This window comes from Ovis canadensis, chromosome 8, assembly GCF_042477335.2.
Source record: "Ovis canadensis isolate MfBH-ARS-UI-01 breed Bighorn chromosome 8, ARS-UI_OviCan_v2, whole genome shotgun sequence".
NCBI lineage: Eukaryota > Metazoa > Chordata > Mammalia > Artiodactyla > Bovidae > Ovis > Ovis canadensis.
Window position 1 is genome coordinate 95814411 of NC_091252.1, and position 18347 is coordinate 95832757.

Here is an 18347-nt window from a genome sequence, read left to right on the forward strand (position 1 = left end):
TTCCTTTGCCCTGCCTAAGGGCTGACTGTCTTTCAACTCCTTCAATCTCATAGTCTTGAAGGAAAGGACAAGAAACAATGGAGTAGGTCACCTATCTGTAAGGGGCTTCCCAGGTGGCTCAGTGATCAAGAATCTGCCTGCCAATGCAAGAGATGCAGGTTTGATCCCTGTTCAAGATCCCCTGGAGGAGGCAACCCACTCCAGTATTCTTGCTTGGTAAATCCCATGGACAGAGGAGCCTGGTGGGCTATAGTCCATGGAGTTTCAAAGAGTCAGACATGACTTAGTGACTGAGCAAGCAGACATCCAAATTCCTGGCCCATCCTAGGTACCACTTATATTTATGGAAATATTATTCTATATCCAGGGCATTTCTAATCCAAGGTTTGAAAATGGTGCTTAAATGAAAAGCCAGTGCATACACTAACGGCAGATACCTGGATGTTCGAAAGCAGGACTCTAGCTTCCTTTTCCCTGCCTCCCTTTCTGACCTGCAGTGTTCTTGCCTGGGAAGTCCCTGGACAGAGGAGCCTGGCGGGCTACCGTCTGCAGGGTCACAAAAGAGTCACACACAACTTAGCAACTAAACAACAACATATCTTTGAGAGGACAGTAGGAAAGGCAGAGAGTGAATTTAAAACCCTAGGTAAACCGAGACCACTTTTATCTCCACTGTGAAGCAAGAAACTGTGTGAATTTGATGGAAATTTCTCCAGAAATGCACCCCAAGTTGCATGACTGGCTTATGGTTGAGCCAAGATAGAAGGCCAGGCCTCTTGGCCGTCATGACCATTTCCGCTTCTTTCTGTGCCTCTCTCTAACTCCACCCACAGAAATGCTAGGAAGCATCCCAGCTGCCACCAGGGAGATCGAATGGGAGAATGCGTTGTGGATGAGGACATGGAGAGATGGAGAAGCTTATCTCTTTTGGAAACTGCAATCCCAAAGGATGCATTCTGTGCTTTAAATTTCATCATGTCATTTCAGAGGCATATGTTTTTATTTGCCCTGGTTTTGCTATAAAGCAAAACGTAGCACTTTCCGTAATCCTTGACATTGGTGATCAGGAACTTCTAGGGGACAAAAGTTCTGCACTTGAAGGTCTTTTAACATCACTTACAATGACAGTCTTCTCATCGTGTCGGAAAAAACGTTTAAGGTAACCTCTTCCTCTCTGATTCTCAAAAAGGTACGGCCGAATAGTCATTTACTTGCTATCCTGTTTCGGTGTTGGCGTTACTGGTGTCGTGGTGGCGTTTGCTCCCAATTTCCCCGTGTTTGTGATCTTCCGCTTCCTACAAGGCGTGTTTGGAAAGGGGACATGGATGACCTGCTACGTGATCGGTAAGACCTGGCTTCGTCTCCTGGTCTGTTTGAGAATCAGGGTTTGGGGGTGAGAAGGGCCACTGCTCAGCCTTCCTCCAGCAAGTCTGGGGACGCTTCAATCCTACCGCAGTGGTTACTGCTGCAACATAGGAGGGTGAGAGACAAGCCGCTGAGTCTTTAGAAATTAAAATTCCCACCATTGTATTTGGTATATATTATGTATATATTTGAAAACCTAATATGAAATGTCACAAAAAGCTGGGGTGAACCACTTTCTGGCACTTTCTGGTCATACTGTTGTCACAGCTTGCTTGCTTTGCTTTCTTTTCTCTTTTTATCATTTATTTTTGGCTGCACTGGGTTTGTGTTGCTGTGCACGGGCCTCTCTTGAGTTGCGGCGCACATCTTCTGTTCATGGTGCTTCTCTTGTTGCAGAGCATGGGCTGCAGGGAGCTTGGGCTTCAGAAGTTGCAGCACGTAGACTCAGTAGTTACAGCTCGTGGGTTGCAGGGTGCAGGCTCAGAAGTTGTGGCACCTGGACTTAGTTGATCCATGGCATGGGGGATCTTTCCATATCAGGGATCGAACCAGTGTCCCCTGTATTGGCAGGCAGATTCTTAACCCCTGGACCACCAGGGAAGCCCTTGCTTTACTTTCTCAGAGATTATTTCAGTAGTTCCTTGAAACATTTTAAAAGCATTTTCCATTTATTTCTATGACACAGTGTGAGCTAACATTGCTGTGCTCTCAAACATTATTCCTTTGATTCTATTCCTTCCACACAACTGGAGCACTTTTTACCACCCAGGAGATACGACCTGAACATTAGAGCCCCATTTGTAAACCTTTGCTATCTTCTATACCCAGAAAGATGGGCTTCTGACTGTAAAGGGAAGAAAAACTTCTCTTTGTTCCTTGCTCCTGTTACTGGAGAAGGTCCTGGCTGTTCTCTTTCCAGTCGTGTCTGGGATGGGCATTTTCTCAGAGTCACAGTGGACTTGTGACCAGGGAAACGTGAAGCCTTTTCTTGGATTATCGCTCCAGACCTGTGGGCTTCCACTGTCTTCTGTTACTGCCGGACAGTCCCTCCTTGCGGTGCCCACTTTGGGGATCTTTCAGATCTTTTTCGTGGGGCCCTACTGGTTGATGGCTGGCATAGGCAGGGTAACTGCTATGAAGTGTTTTTAAGGAAGCCTCAGTCTTGGTGAGTTTTTCTAGTTGTGCTCTTAGGACAGCAGTAAGGGAGCATACCCCAGGATGATCAGAATGGGATTAGGGGCAGATAGAAACCAATAGATTCCACGTGCAAAGCAGGAGCTGCAAGAGACGCGGGTTCAATCCCTGGATTGGGACGATCCCCTGGAGAAGGACATGGCAACCCACTTCAGTACTCTTGCCTGGGAAATCCCGTGCACCGAGGAGCCTGGTGGGCTACTGTCCATGGGGGTGCAAAGAGTCAGACACGACTGCGTGACTGAGCATGCTCTGGGTTTAACCAGAGGGCTTGGGAGCACAGTAAACACTGCACAGTATCCTGGTGATACTGACGGATGGATGTAACCGGTGTAATGTCTTTGTTTCTTTCTTTGTTTTAGAACTGATATTGAGCTTCCTTAACCTCTGTGTTTATTTTCCTTCAGTGACTGAAATAGTAGGTTCAAAGCAAAGAAGGATTGTGGGAATAGTGATTCAAATGTTCTTCACCCTTGGAATCATAATTCTTCCTGGAATTGCCTACTTTATCCCCAATTGGCAGGGGATCCAGCTAGCCATCACACTGCCCAACTTTCTGTTCCTCCTTTATTACTGGTAATTTGATTTTGGTCATTATCAAATTTATTCTTACTCAACAGACACTTAGAATGTGTGCTTCTAAACAAACATGGACATGAAGGCGATTACAGAGATGGCTGACATCTCCAGAAATGGGCTGTGAGAATTTCTAGAGAATTTTCGGAGGTTATTTATTGATTGATTTTTGATTAATTCTTATTATTAAATTATAAAATTCTGAGACACATTTAAAGTAGAATATTAATTATATTTTATTATTTTGTAACATTTTTAGGAAAACTACAAGGCAACAGACTGTACCTGCCAGTATTTCAACATGCAATTTAAATGCAATGAACAAGATTGCTTCTCTGTATAGTTTACTAAACAAATTAGTGTTACTCAGGAATTCTCAGGGGAATGAGAAAATGTTAAGAGCCTCAGAAAATTAAATTATCAGAAAATTATAGGTGTAGGCATCTGATTCTTGTTAGAGTGAACATATTTTAATTATTCCTCTAATTTAATTTTACTATATGAGCAAATCAGTTTACATAAATTAGGGTCTTAACCTTTTCCTAAATGCTCATTAAATCCCAGTTCTTTTCTTCTATGTAATTGAGGACGTGTATTCTAATATAGCTTTCTTGCAAGAGTAGTGTAATATTGATTTATTTTGTCATGAGCAATGATTCAGTTGTCAAGTAAGCATTTTTTCCCTTCCACTATAAGCTTGCAAAGATAATCTACATTTCAGAGAGCTAATTCTAAGCTCTCAGAATCTTCTAAATATGTATCTAATTGTAAGATCCATTTTGAATGAAACTCAAGTCATAAACTTTTGAAATTCACAAGCATAACTCAAAAAAGACTTCTTCTCATTAGGGTTGTTCCTGAATCTCCCCGCTGGCTGATTACTCGGAAGAAAGGAGATAAAGCCTTAAAAATTCTGAGGAGCATTGCCAAATGCAATGGGAAATACCTCTCGCCAAATTACTCAGAGGTAATTTTACATATTACTGGTAACAAGTATTATTAAAGTGTGGGAATTAATTTCTCACGCACATATTATCAAACATTTGACTAATCATTGATAGTTTGACTTCAAAATAAAACCCTTGGGAGGAATGATAGAAGAAATTGAGAGTAATCACAGTGTTATAGCCGAAGTGAATTGGTCATTTAGTCCGTATTTTAATAGTTATACTGAATTACTAGATCTCATAGTAATTAACCATGCATCCACCTTAATTGCACAAACTATACAGCTTTCCTCAACATTCAATTTTAATCTAAAGTTTTGTTTTTAAATTTGGTCTTGCAAATGTTAGCTATGTCAAGCAGAGCTTGGACAAAGATGTAGCGTTTCAGCCTTTAGACTACACATGCTAGGCAGTCTGCCCTCCCTCCCATCTTTCTGTCCATCCTTCCATCCTTCCTTCCCTCAGCAGAGATGTTTTGGGTTCCTCTGTATCACTGGACTGAGAGAAAAGTGAGGTGATGTATTAAAAGCTCATTCTTGGAAGATTCTCAATATGCTGTTGATACATAAATAGATATATATTTGAAGTAATGCCTGAATAATTAGAGTCACATCTTAAAAAAAGGATTTTGCTTTAGCTGCAAAGACTAAGTGGGCGCAGAATAACAGAGGGATTCCTATAAGAGAATATTTAAGAAGAATTTTTAATATGAATATTGCTAACATTGTTTTCTTTTGTAGCATCCAGTTTGTTTAGTTAGAAAAGTTCTGATAAAAGTGGGTTTTGTGGGTTACGTTGTCAGCTCCTTAGCTTTGTAGCTCCCTAGAGCCTGCCTGGTCAGGTATATTTGGATTTCTGCCTTCTTTCACTCTTACGTTAAGTGGCAAGCAGTGGGCTCTGTGTTTACAAAGGTTTCAACGGACCAGTTGTCACTGTTGGAAGCAGATTCATGATGAATTGGATTGGTCAAAAAGTTCACCTTACAGACAAACCCCAGTGAACTCGCTGGCCAACCCAATACCTTGAGGTTTGTTGTTTAGCTGCTCAGCCATGTCAGATTCTTTGAGACCTTATAGACTGTAACCCACCAGGCTCCTCTGTCCGTGGGATTTTCCAAGCAATAATACTGGAGTGGTTGCCATTTCCTTCTCCAGGGCATCTTCCTGACCCAGGGATCCACCTGTGTCTCCTGCATGGGCAGGTGGGTTCTCTACCACTGAGCCACGTAAGACACTCACCTTGAGGTTTCCAGATCATAAAATAAATGGTAAAGAGAAAGCATGTGTTGACCATGAAGACTAGTCGATCCTTGTTATTGTTTGAGCACATTTCAGCTGTGCTTTTAGGGGGAAAGCCATCCCACTGCCTCTCAGCTTATAGTGGTCACGCAAGCTGTTGGGCTCCACAGCTGGATCAAATGTACGGTACTTTGTGCTCAGTTTTAGGGGCCAAATGAGTTTTTTTGCTATTCATGCAATGAGTACAATGAAGGCATTGCGCATGTCGGCCCAGAGTGTAAGGTCTAAAGCAAGGTTTTAAGAGTATAGAAAAATAGTATGTCCTCATGGCTTATGAAAGGATGCCACATTAACCAGTCACGTCACATTTTATCATGAGTCTTTTCAAGAGGACCAGGGATGGTTCACAAGAACAGCTGCTGTTCCATGTCCTATGAGTGTCCAGCCCAATGCTCACTGACTCGCTTTGAGTTCATGAGCAGGATAGCGATCATTTCAGCAGGGAGATACTTAAAACGCGCTACATGGTTTTGATTGTGAAAGATCATGAACTGTGGGTTTGGTGACTTCCAAGACACTGGAACTCTAGTTTTTGCGGTTAGATGATTTCCATTTAAAAGTCAGATTTGAATTAAACTTCAGTTTCTCTGGGGAATTTACTCCAGAATCCTGGCTACCAATGTAGGCTTAGGATCCTAGTTATTGATCATGTTGGTTGATAAGCCTCTTTCATCTTTTTAATCTGTAGGTTCACTTTTGTTTTTCTAGCAGCTTTGGGGGTGGAGAATGCTAGGGTTGAGATCTTAGTTTACAGACCAGAGACTGAACCCAAGTCCCCTGCCTTGGAAGGCAGATTCTTAACCGCTGGACCACCAGGGAAGTCCCTTGTTCTTTTCACATTGCTGAATTGGTTGCCTACATTCTCAAAAAGTAATCAATATGTTGTGGATTATGGGTTTTTTAAGCCTGCTGGCTTTTTTATGACCTCCTGGATTTATACATACTGTGTATGTTCGGTCTTTTGTTTTTGTTATTATCCTTATTGATGCTCAAATCGTCCCTGTCTTTGGACAGATAAGGTCCATCCTCCTTGGTTCCTGAGTCTGTCTGCCGCACCTTTAGTAGTTTCTAAACGCTTCCTTGCTTGTTAGCATCATGAGATTTTCCAAGCTTGTCTTGTAAGCTCCAGTCTCATGCTTCTAATCACCTGCTTGTCAAAGGGGGCTTCAATTTTTTAAACAAATGTCTTCAAACTGATCCTGTCCATCTCCAACCATTAAAAATTTTACAACATAAACCAGAAGGCAAAGTATTATCTTTAAAAGGAAAAGGAATTTTACATTTCAGTTTTAAATACTTTACTATAGCTGAATTCAGTCAAATTATAGGCCAAACCATCTGTTTTTTTTTTTTACTTTCAGAGATCTTAATGTTTCCACAAAGCATGATAATATGCAAAATGTCTCTTTCATTACTCAAAAATACCGGATAATAGTGCAGACATTTGATTTGAACTCCAACACCAGCATCAAAGCAGGATCCCATTATATTTTCTGAGTGGGGGAGAATGCTGTCAGTTACTCACATTTTGGTGACTCAGATGATTGCTGTCCATGTCAATGTTAGGGTCACCTCGAAACCTTATGTCCACATAATCACTTCACACCTTCAGAAACATTTCATTGCTTTAGCTGGTATCCCTGCTCCATGGGTATAATACCATCAAGGCACCCATGCCCACTTTTCACAGAACCTCTCTTCTTCAGTAAATCCTGACTTTTGGAAGAAGTTATTACCGTGTAAATGACCCTATCCTCCAGTTCAGTTCAGTTCAGTTGCTCAGTCGTGTCCGACTCTTTGCGACCCCATGAATCGCAGCACTCTAGGCCTCCAAGGCCTGTCCAATTCCCACCTCACCCTAGGGGTAGACATTCTAGGTTGCAGTGAAGCTAGAATGAATTAGAAAGAATCGTCTGGGATGCAAAGCTAGCAGCTGTACCTTCCTGTCATCGCAAGAGCTTCCCACCTCCCAACCCTAGCCTGTTCATCATTGACACCTGGTCTATTTGGGGCCTGAGAAGCAGAAGTCGTAGGGGACCAGTTCAGAGCAGAAGCTGTAAAGGCATCATGAGGTTCTGACCTCTCTCTTGCTCTTTCCATCTGCTGCAAGACCAGCACATCCCAAACTGGAGCTGTTCCTTCAGCGTGGGTCCAGAATGAGAAGGGCTACAAGGTGGAACAGCTGACCTAGGGCCGAGATATGGAATGCGGCCAAGAAATCGTTGTTTCCTCAGTAAAAACTGTTGTTGGCCAAGTGTGTCTCAGTATGCTACAGAGATTTGAGGGTGTTTGTTTCTGCCGTCAAAGCTAACTAATGTAGCTGATCATAACAGTACTGGTTCAACCGCCAGAGTGGAGTTTGGTGATCCAATATATTTTTGGCTGTCTAGATGACACTGGATTGTAGTAGATTAGATTGCTGTTTGACGTAGTAACATCTTCCCCCTCATTTCCGGTGAATGAAAGTACTTCCTGGCTCCACCGATGGTGGTCACAGCAATGTAACCTGCTTTGGCCTCAGATGGGTGGGGTTGTACAGCCTGCCCTTCGATTTTGTGGATTGGTCGTTCAGATTGCTTTGGTCAATGATAGGTGACCAGATGTGATGCGGTAGAGTCAGGAAACGTGCTTGCGTGCTTGGGCTTTGTCTCTGGGCTTCAGCCATCACTGTGAGAAGAACATTCCAGGCTCTCCTTCCGGACATGCAGAAGACTAAGGGACATTTGGCGGAAAGCTGCTCTAGCAAAGTCTCCCCAAACCGGGGTCAGCAATCTCCCAGGCAGCCCACAGATGAGTGAGCTCAATGAATGCTTATCATTTTATATCATGACACTTGTTACACAGCATCATCTATCAGTAGTCAATAGACACCCTGATGAAATAGCCATTGTCACCTACTGACCTGGATTATACAATGACATCAGTAGTAACTCTGGCAGCAGTTTTGGTTTCATTTTTTTTTTTTAAGGATTAAAAAAAAAAAATCCTATTCCTAAAGATCCCTCTCTTCCTACCTCTTCCTCCTCTTGTTTCTTAGTGGGCTATGCTCATGGAAAATAGTAGTTTACAACTCTAGTTAACAAAGAGCTAATACTACAGAACTGAATATGTCAACATCTGTTGGCAATATTGTCATGCTTCTATTGACTCAAAAACCTGGAAGGCTTGATTGTAATGTCCTTATCTTTATGCTATGCCTATATAGTTCATTGCTCATAGCTAATCACAGCTTGTTGAAATGTAAGTATCAGATGTTACATTGATGCTCATCCATGGACACACTCATGGGCAGTTCCCATGGTGACATGTTTGGGTAACTTTAAGAACTGATACTTGAGCTTTCTGACCCCAAAAGACTATCATCAGTGTAAACAATCCCACTCTGATATATTTCCAAAATGGAATTTATTAAAACCTCATTAGAAAGGGTCAGGCTAGTTTTTCAATTACCTTGGTTACAAGAGAGAGTTCCAACACTTAATAGCTGCCATATTGCCTACATTTTAATGAACCACCACAGCAGCATCACTGTTGCTGCAGAGAGGGACTTTCCAGCTTTGGGAATGTCTGTTTCTGACATTTCCTTTCAAAAGGGGGTTTTTATAAACGTAATTTTGGTTTTTCCAAAAGCGGAACCACACCATGATTCCAGCTGTCATGAAGCCCATGTGAGATCTTTGATTTCATACAGAATAAATGGTTCCATTCTACCAGCAAAGCCATCATCCTTGACATGACACATTAAAATGATTACTGTAGTCATATATAGTGGAACTATAGGTAACTTTGTTCTGTAACCTTGTTCAGTATTTTCTAAGTCTCCTGTAAATGTGTTATACTTCCATAGTTTAAAAAATAAGAAAGAGAAAAAAGTGATTACTGTAATATGATATTACCATGTTAGCTTTAATTTAGAATATTCTTGAATGCATAAAAAGTGTCAAAACACTTCATATACCAAAGTTAAAATGCACCTTTGACGCTGAGAATTAATTTAACCATGCCCCTACTTAAACATACCTTTGAAAATAGCCTGAGTTCTATAAATGGTGTATATTTTAATGGATTGTTCTAATTCATTCCCATGTCTTTAATGTTTTGAAAATAAGATATTACATAACATGGGGAAAATGCTTGTTGCAATTCTTAAAAAGCAGTAAAAGCAGCATTGAAGGACTGTTGAATCCAGAGTGAGCTCCTTTCCCAAGTCGAGTGATGAATCAGTAAATTTCTTCCACTAAAGGAAACTGGACCTAAAAATCTTCCAGGTCTGAGGACTTTCATTAATTGGTACAGATCTCTAGGGAGAATGTTCCAGAGCATCACGTGGCTTTAATCGAACAAGAAATCCAAGTCACATATCCTTTGATGAATGAGATTTCCACCCTGGAGCGCGCAAGGCAGATTTTCAGGGCACCTTCCTGGAGAGCAGTGTTTTGTGTGAGGAATCCTAGGAGACAGGCCTCTCCCTTCCCTGACACTCACCCACCAGAGGCCCTCGTGAAACAACCAGGCTGTATGCTTCTTGCTCTGAAGGCTTGAGAAGTATAATGTACATCAGAACTGGGAGAGAAAAGCACTTAGCATCAGAGTCATATAAATGTCAATACATGTATGTGCTCAGTTGTTCAGTCGTGTCCAACTGTGTGCAACCCCTATGGACTGTAGCCCACCAGGCTCCTCTGTCCATGCAATTTCCCAGGCAAGAATACTGGAGTGGGTTGCCATTTCCCTCTCCAGGGGATCTTCTTGAGCCAGGGATCAAGCCTACGTCTCTTGCATCTCCTGCATTAGCAGGCAGATTCTTTACCACTGTGCCACTTGAGAAGATATCCAGACAAAAATACAAATATATATCAATATATATGTACAGACAGTGACATCAGTCAGTCCCAGTGTCTGAAGACATCTTTCTAACAAATAATGAGATCTGCAGGAGCCAGGACAACTAATGGATGCAGATGGTGACCAGTAGGGTGCTCAATTGTCCTTGAGTGTCCAGGACTGGGAGATCTATAGGAAACTGAAGTTTCAAAGCTAAACTCAGAGACAGTCTCAAGCAAACAGGGTGAGTTGGTCACCCTGTTACTAGGCTGGGCTTCCCAGCTGTGCCCAGAGGTGGATGTCAAATGTCTTCAGTTTCTGGATTCACCGTCTCTCCCAGCCCACCATGGACCCTGATGCCTACAAGAAGACACGGGATGCCTGGCCTGTCTAGAAAATGGGACCTAGGATTTCCCGGTGTCAGATGCAAGCTGCGGGGCACCTCCCTTCCGCCAGGTGCCTACGGGCTTTCGCTTTCTTCCTCAATCCCGAGTTTCCTTTTAAAAAACTAATTTTTCCAGCCTTGATTTGAAGGTCCGACATGAAGTGATATTCCTTCAAAAAAACACATGCACACACACCTTACTGGTTGACATGCAGAACGCTGTACATATTTCACGTGTACAACTCAGTCCCCGGTTTCTTCTCTAGTTCTTCATCTGGACTTGAACTGTAGCTTGTTCCACTGAGACCCTGGCCCCCGTTTACTTTCTTTTGAAAGTAGGATCACTGCTTGTGTCTTTACTCATCCATCCATTGTCTGGGAGTCAGACGCCAGCCCTCCTGATCACTGGTCCCCCCTGCCCTTTCTAGAGACGGCAATGGCTGAGCACCTGTTCTCCAGGTGGGTCCCACATGGGACAGTCGTGCCAGAGACCCAAGTGTCGCCCTCCAGCCACTGACCTCTCCACCTGGAGGAATGTTCTAGATCCAGACACAGAACCAGAGCACTTCCGTTCATCTGGTCCACTCTCCCTAAAGCTGAAATTCCAGCAAACTCTCCAGGCAAAATGATGCAGATCACAGCAGTAGAGGGAGCGTTCCAGGCTTTACATCACGACAGAGTCACGTCAGCTCCTCATTCATTAGTTATGTAATCTGGGAACCAGGGACCCCTCCCTTTTTCCTTCTCAAAAGCTGATCCTTGCCCTTGGAAACGATAGTCCTTGTCTTCCAGCCCCAGCAGCCCTGTGGTAACACAGAGAAGCATTTGCCTTTTCCTGGTGTAGCCCAGGCCCTGGTGGCATCACAAACAAAATTAATTAAAATATAAAATGAAATGAATAAGCCACACAGGCTTCTTTTATTCTGTTCCTATTGCTTGCTCTTTTTTTGTGAGAATTGTGAAAATGCCTAATTCAATTACTTTCATTCTGGGTCTTTCTCTCTTTGATCGAATAGAGGGTGAGTGTGCGTCTGTCCCTGCTTTTTTGAACGCTTTCCAGGAGAGTGGTCCTCTAATACCGTCTTTGAAATCTTCACATTCTGTCTGTGTGCGAGAGAGGAAGATGGCAGCTTTTTCAAGTGTTTTGTTCCTGTGCCACTTGGCCCACCCCTATGTTTTTGGCAAAATCAGTCTCTGCAATCCAAATTACTGTGCTTCCCTACTGGGAATAAATGAGAAAATCTTAGCTCTTTGTGAAAGTGTTCCTTGCTGTGGAGGCCGTGATGGGCACAGCTTCCAGAACCCTGCATGCCCACTCCCTGGCAGGAATTTCTGGGCATTACTCTTCATCCAGAGCTGCTGTTGCCATGACAGCCGCTGGTTCTTCAACCCACCAGGAAACTGCCTTTCTTCAAGAACTAACCCTAAGAAGAGCAGTGCAGGCTGAGTGAAATCATTCAAATTCTCCAGGGCTCGGTTGATTGTGGGTGCACACAGATTGTTGGTGTGCACAGACATGCTTCTTTGATGCAGATAACCATGAGAATACTGTGCTAAATCCTAAGGGAGAAACCACAGTGGGATCTATTTGTTTCAATCCCTAGAGGTCCCCTTCAGGTAGGTGGTATAAAAGGTATCAGGTGCTAGGTTTTTAAGGGCTAAATCTTCCCTTCCCTGGAGAAAATAAACAGTAATATCCAGATGGATATTTTTACTTTGGATAAAATAAAAAGCAATATCCAGATGGATATTTTTACTTTTTACTCTTTACTTTGGCTACCTGATGGGAAGAGCCAACTCAGTGGAAAAGACCCTGATGCTGGGAAAGACTGAAGGCAAAAGACTGAGATGGTTGGATGGTATCACTGACTCAAAGAACATGAGTTTGAGCACACTCTGGAAGATGGTGGAGGACAGAGGAGCCCGGCATGCTGCAGTCCTTGGGGTCACAAAGAGTTGGACACAACTTAGCGACTGAACAACAACATCAACAAAAACAGGCAGCTGGATGAAGAACATCCAGATTGTGTTGGCAGAGCAATGCTTCTTCATGTGGGTACAGATACAGAAGGGACCAAGCCCATGCAATCTGGAGATGGCTATATTTCTCGGTTTAGAACAAATAATATGGATCTCTGCTGTCTTCATTTTTCTTTGAATCTGGTGCTGTTGGAGGGAAGGAAGTATAATTTCATGTACAAAAAGAGGACCTGATTGAGAGCAAGCCTTCCTTCTCCAAATAGTGGATGTATGTTTCTTAACGTGGCTGAATAAAGGATGCTTTAAAGAGTGAATATGTCCTTATGTCCTTCCCAGGAAAAGAACTTAGGGAATGTTGGTGGAAATGGCCTGAACAAAGGACACTTTTATGCTAGAAGAGTAGATCTTTGTTACCATCCCTAGGAATATATTTGCTACTTGGAAGAAAAGCAATGATGACTCTAGAGAGTGTATTAAAAAGCAGAGTTGTCACTTTGCCAACAAAGGTCTGTCTAGTCAAAGCTATGATTTTTTCAGTAGTCATGTATGGATGTGACAGTTGGACCATAAAGAAGGCTGAACACCGAAGAACTGATGCTTTCGAATTGTGCTAGAGCTGACTCTTGACAGTCTCTTGGACAGCAAGGAGATCAAACCAGACAATCCTAAAGGAAATCAACACTCAATATTCACTGGAAGGATGGATGCTGAAGCTGAAGCTGAAGCTCTAATACTTTGGCCACCTGATGCAAAGAACTGACTCATTAGAAAAGACCCTGATGTTGGGAAAGATTGAAGGCAGGAGGAGAAGGGGATGACAGGGGATGAGATGGTTGGATGGCATCACTGACTCAAGGAACATGAGTTTGAGCAAGCTCCAGGAGATGGTGAAGGTCAGGGAAGCCTGGAGTGCTGCAGTTCATGGGGTTGCAAAGAGTTAGACACAACTTAACAAATGAACAACAACAACAAAGGACTGAGCGTGGAGGGTGACTAGAGAGGAGCAGTCTTGCTAACACACTCCTGCCTCCCAGCAGATGTGATCTCAGCCCAGAGCTAATGGAAGAATTCTGTGGCAGTCTGCCCAGCAGGCCACTGATTCTTGGGGACCATCAGGTTACTGCCAAAGCCCCAAAACCCTTTACAACCAAGTCTTGTCTGTAGAAGGAATGTATACATCTTGGATCAGTTCAGTTCAGTTCAGTCACTCAGTTGTGTCCGACAAAGTATTGGAGCTTCAGCTTCAGCATCAGTCCTTCCAACGAATATTGAGTGTTGATTTCCTTTAGGATTGTCTGGTTTGATCTCCTTGCTGTCCAAGGGACTCTCAAAAGTCTTCTTTAACACTGCAAATGGAAAGCATCAATTCTTTGGCGCTCAGCTTTCTTTATGGTCCAACTCTCACATCCATTCATGACTACTGGAAAAACCATAGCTTTGATTAGTTGGACTTTTGTTGGTAAAGTAATGTCTCTGCTTTTTAGTATGCTGTCTAGGTTTGTCATAGCTTTCCTTTTAAGGAGAAAGTATCTTTTAATTTCATGGCTGGAGTTACCATCTGAAGTGATTTTGGAGCCCAAGAAAATAAAGTCTCTCACTGATTCCATTGTTTCCCCATCTATTTGCCATGAAGTGATGGGACCAGATGCAATGATCTTAGTTTTCTGAATGTTGACTTTTAAGGCAGTTTTTTCTTTTCACTCTTCTCTTTCCCTTTCATCAAGAGGCTCTTTAGCTCCTCTTTGCTTTCTGCCATAAGGGTGAGGTCATCAGCTTATCTGAGGTTATTGATATTTCTCCTGGCAATCTTTATTCCAGCTTGTGCTTCATCAGTCCAACATTTCACATGATGTACTCTGCATATAAGTTATAAAACATCTACTTCTGCTTCATTGCCTATGCTAAAGCCTTTGACTGTATGAATCACAACAAACTGGAAAATTCTTCAAGAAATGGGAATACCAGACCCCCTTACCTGCCTCCTGAGAAATCTGAATGCAGGTCAGGAAGCAGCAGTTAGAACCAGACATGGAACAACGGACTGGTTCCAAATTGGGAAAGGAGTACATCAAGACTGTATATTGTAACCCTGCTTATTTAACTTATATGCAGAGTACATCTTGTATAAATACGTACTATTTTCTCGGATGAAAACAGAAGCTGTTGTGATGGATACTGACTAACAAATTGAAAAGCATTATTAAATTCATAGTAAATCTGTGTTATGTTGAATTCTCAGTGAACAGAAGTAAAACCACAGTTGCTTCCCTGGTGGCTCAGATGGTAAGTAATCTTCTTGCAGTGCAAGAGACACAGGTTTGATTCCTGGGTCGGGAAGATCCCCTAGAGAAGGAAATGGCAACCTATTCCCATATTCTTACAGAGAATTCCATGGACAGAGGAGTCTGGCAGGCTATAGTCAATGGGGTCTCAAAGAGTCGGACATGACTGTGCAACTAACGCTTTTTCACTTTCCTATCATTTGGGCAACCATTAAATTCTTTGACGTTAACCAGAAGTTCTCATACTCAATTAGGATGAGTATCACTGATCAGGAAGCAGAAATAGCATTAGTTTCCATCTGTTGAACGATTGTTTCCTGAGCTCTCGGAGTTCAAGTTGTATGCAGTTCTCAGGAAAGCCCTCACTCCACAGAAACTTGATAAACAATACCCTTAATTTTAAAAACAAAAACAAAAACTTCCAAGATTCATTCACCTTTTTTATCCAGTAAAATAGACCCGCTTTTCTATATCCTGCTCTTTCACTGACATTAAGCACGAGTTCCACTCGTGCCGTTGCAAGGGTTGAGCAACTTGGTTGGTGTACGCTGTTGTACCGTTTCTCAAAGGCGAATCCTTATTTTCTTTCCTGTTTATGTATCCGAGCCCACACACTACTAACAGTTTAGATCTTGAGACTGAAAAGGGTTTATTGGATGAATGCTCAACATGATTATTTCTTTGCCACCAAATACAATAGAGATTAAGTATTTGCTGTGTGTGTTGATCACTAGTGGAGTGTCCAGGCTTAAATTCTTCCCTTTGAAGCCTGGCGTGGACAAATTTCACTAAAGACAATTCAAGTATCCACTCTGTGATTCATAACCGTGAACATGCTGTGTTTATACAGGCTGATCTAAAATTAGTGGGGAACAGACTTTGATGACAACTGAGTGAAACATGGGCTCCAGCTCATGAAGTATTTCTCCCCACAGTTCTGTAAACTATATGGTACACTTGGTTGTCTAAAAACAACCAGCCTCTAAAGTTCACGTCGATCATTATCTATCGCAGTGAAAATATCTCCCCTTCCCCCTCTGGCAACCGTAAGTTAGGTCTCTGTATCTGCGGATCTGTTTCTGTTTGTAAATAAGTTCATGGGTATCACTTTTTTAAGCTTCTGCATGTAAGTGATGATATATTTGTCTTTCTCTCTCTGACTTATTTCACTCAGTATCACAATCTCTAAGTCCATCCATGTTGCCACAAATGGCATTTTTTTCGATCTGTTCTATGGCTGAGTAGTATTCCACTGTATATACGTCCCACATCTGTTTTCTCCTTTCATCCGTCGACGGACATTTAGGTTCTTTCCATGATCTTGGCTGTTGTGAACAGTGCTGCAGTTAAGATAGGGGTGCATATATCTTTTTAATTATAGTTCTGTCTGGACGTTTGCCCAGGAGTCAGTAACGCCAGCTTGCTTTCTGTGTGTGCCCACTAAGTGTCCCCCACACACATCTGGTACTCTCCTATTTTCTCGCTTTGGCCAGCCTCTGGGGTGTTCTAGGTTGCACGTCTCTGGTTACCGGTGAGGCTCAGCTCACTTCGTGCTTTGCTATTTGTGTTTCCCCTCTGTGGATGGCCTCGCCGTATCCTGGCCCATGTATATTGAGTTTTCTGGAATGTTTAGACTTAATGGATTGGATCGTCCCCTTCAATTTACAGGATCAACTTTTTATTCTCAATTTTACCCTGTTGTTGGTTTTAGACATTGCAAGTATCTTTCCCTCACTGTTTTAGTTACCCATTAACTTTGCCTGGTTTTTCTTTTTTCCACTGAACAAAAATTCTTGAATCCTTAAATGTTTGACATGATCAGATCAGCATATTTTTGCTTATTGATTGTTTTCTGGGTTTTGTTTAAGAAACTATCTGCACCCAAAGGCCACAGACATTCTCCTATTAGCTTTCGGCTCAAACTGCCACACTCAGACATGAGTTCATTGGCCCTGTACCCCCACTGCCTCCGTGAAGTAGGGATCCACCTTTATTGGTCTCAACACTGAGCCGGTTTTCTGAGTACCAGTTAATAAGCAGATGTGTCATTTACTTTTTGTGTTACATATTTATTTATTAATTTTTGGTTATGCTGGGTCTTTGTTCCTATACGCGGGCTTTCTCTAGCTGCAGTGAGCAGGGGCTACACTTCATTGAGGAATACAGGGTTGTGACCTTGTCATAAGGTTCTCACTGTTTCATCCAGGCTCTCCTAGCAGCTGCTGCCTGGACCGGTGCAGAAAAGAGGAAGTTCTTGAGAGTCCTTTTTCAGCAAGTAAATGCTTACAAGTCCTTGGCAGATTTGAGGAGCGTGATCAATCATGCTGGCCAATCGCTGTAATCCTATCCCACCCCTGTAATGGGCTGGGGAAGGAGGAAGGGAACCCCAAATATTTGATAAGCAGGACTTCTGAGATGAGTACCACCACAGGTCTCTTTTAAAAGGAAAAAAAATGAGTGAGAATACAGAATTCAGAGGACTTCCATGATGGTCCAGAGGATAAGATGTCATGCTCCCAATGCCGGGAGCCAGGGTTCCATCCCTGGTCAGGAAGCTAGGTCCCACACGCTGCAACCAAGGGTTCAAATGCTGCAATAAAGATCAAAGATCTTGCATGCCTCTACTAAGACCCGGCACAGCCAAGAAAGGAAATAAAAAGAAGTTTAAAAAAATTTTTTAATTTTAAAAAAGGATACAGAATTCAGTTTGAGAAACACTAACTTAGGAAGATAAGTGCATTTGAATTCAAATGATTACTGTAAAGTAGATTTTATATATAGTGTCTTTATAAATGGCAGAAAAATTTGGTCAAAGTATAAACACAATTTCAAAAGTTCTGATGGAAAAAATGCAATAGGAACTGTGATGACCCATTTCCCAGTCAAAGAAACCCCAGCTTTTCGGCATTCTGAGAGCAGAAAGTACACGGTATCCAGGGGACTGACCCTCTAGGAGCACACGCTAAATAGAGGGTGAGCAGGGACAACCCACTCCATCCTAAAGGAAATCATCCCTGAAGATTCATTAGAAGGACCGATGTTGACGCTGAAACTCCAATCCTTTGGCCACTTGACGCAAAGAGTCGACTCGCTGGAAAAGACCCTGATGCTGGGAAAGATTGAAGGCAGGAGGAGAAGGGGACGACAGAGGATGAGATGGTTGGATGGCATCACCGACTGCATGGACATGAGTCTGAGCAAGCTCTGGGAGTTGGTGAGGGACAGGGAAGCCTGGCATGCTGCAGTCCATGGGGTTGCAGAGAGTCGGACACGACCAAGCAACTGAACTGAACTGAAGGGCAGCCAGGCCTCTCCTCAGGTGCGGTCAGATCAGTGCAAGGATTCAGATAAAATGCCCTGAGAAGATGCCTGTGAACCTAGAGGATGGGGAACATTGGAGAGGGCACCAGGACCACTGCTGCTGAGAGGCTGGTGAGAGCTGGACGGAGGAAAGGTGGAGAGGGGCCCAGCCCCGAGAGGAAGACCCGCAGGGACA

General features: G+C 42.8%; 1 protein-coding gene across 1 annotated transcript in view; it reads left to right on the top strand.

Annotated features, from left to right (window-relative positions):
• The window catches only part of SLC22A3 (solute carrier family 22 member 3), a 99487-nt gene that overhangs the window by 41370 nt on the left and 39770 nt on the right, over positions 1-18347 (top strand). The window contains exons 3-5 of the mRNA XM_069598867.1: positions 1190-1344; positions 2967-3135; positions 3985-4102. Of these exons, the coding sequence (XP_069454968.1) occupies positions 1190-1344; positions 2967-3135; positions 3985-4102 (442 nt within the window). The remainder of the gene's footprint in view (positions 1-1189; positions 1345-2966; positions 3136-3984; positions 4103-18347) is intronic.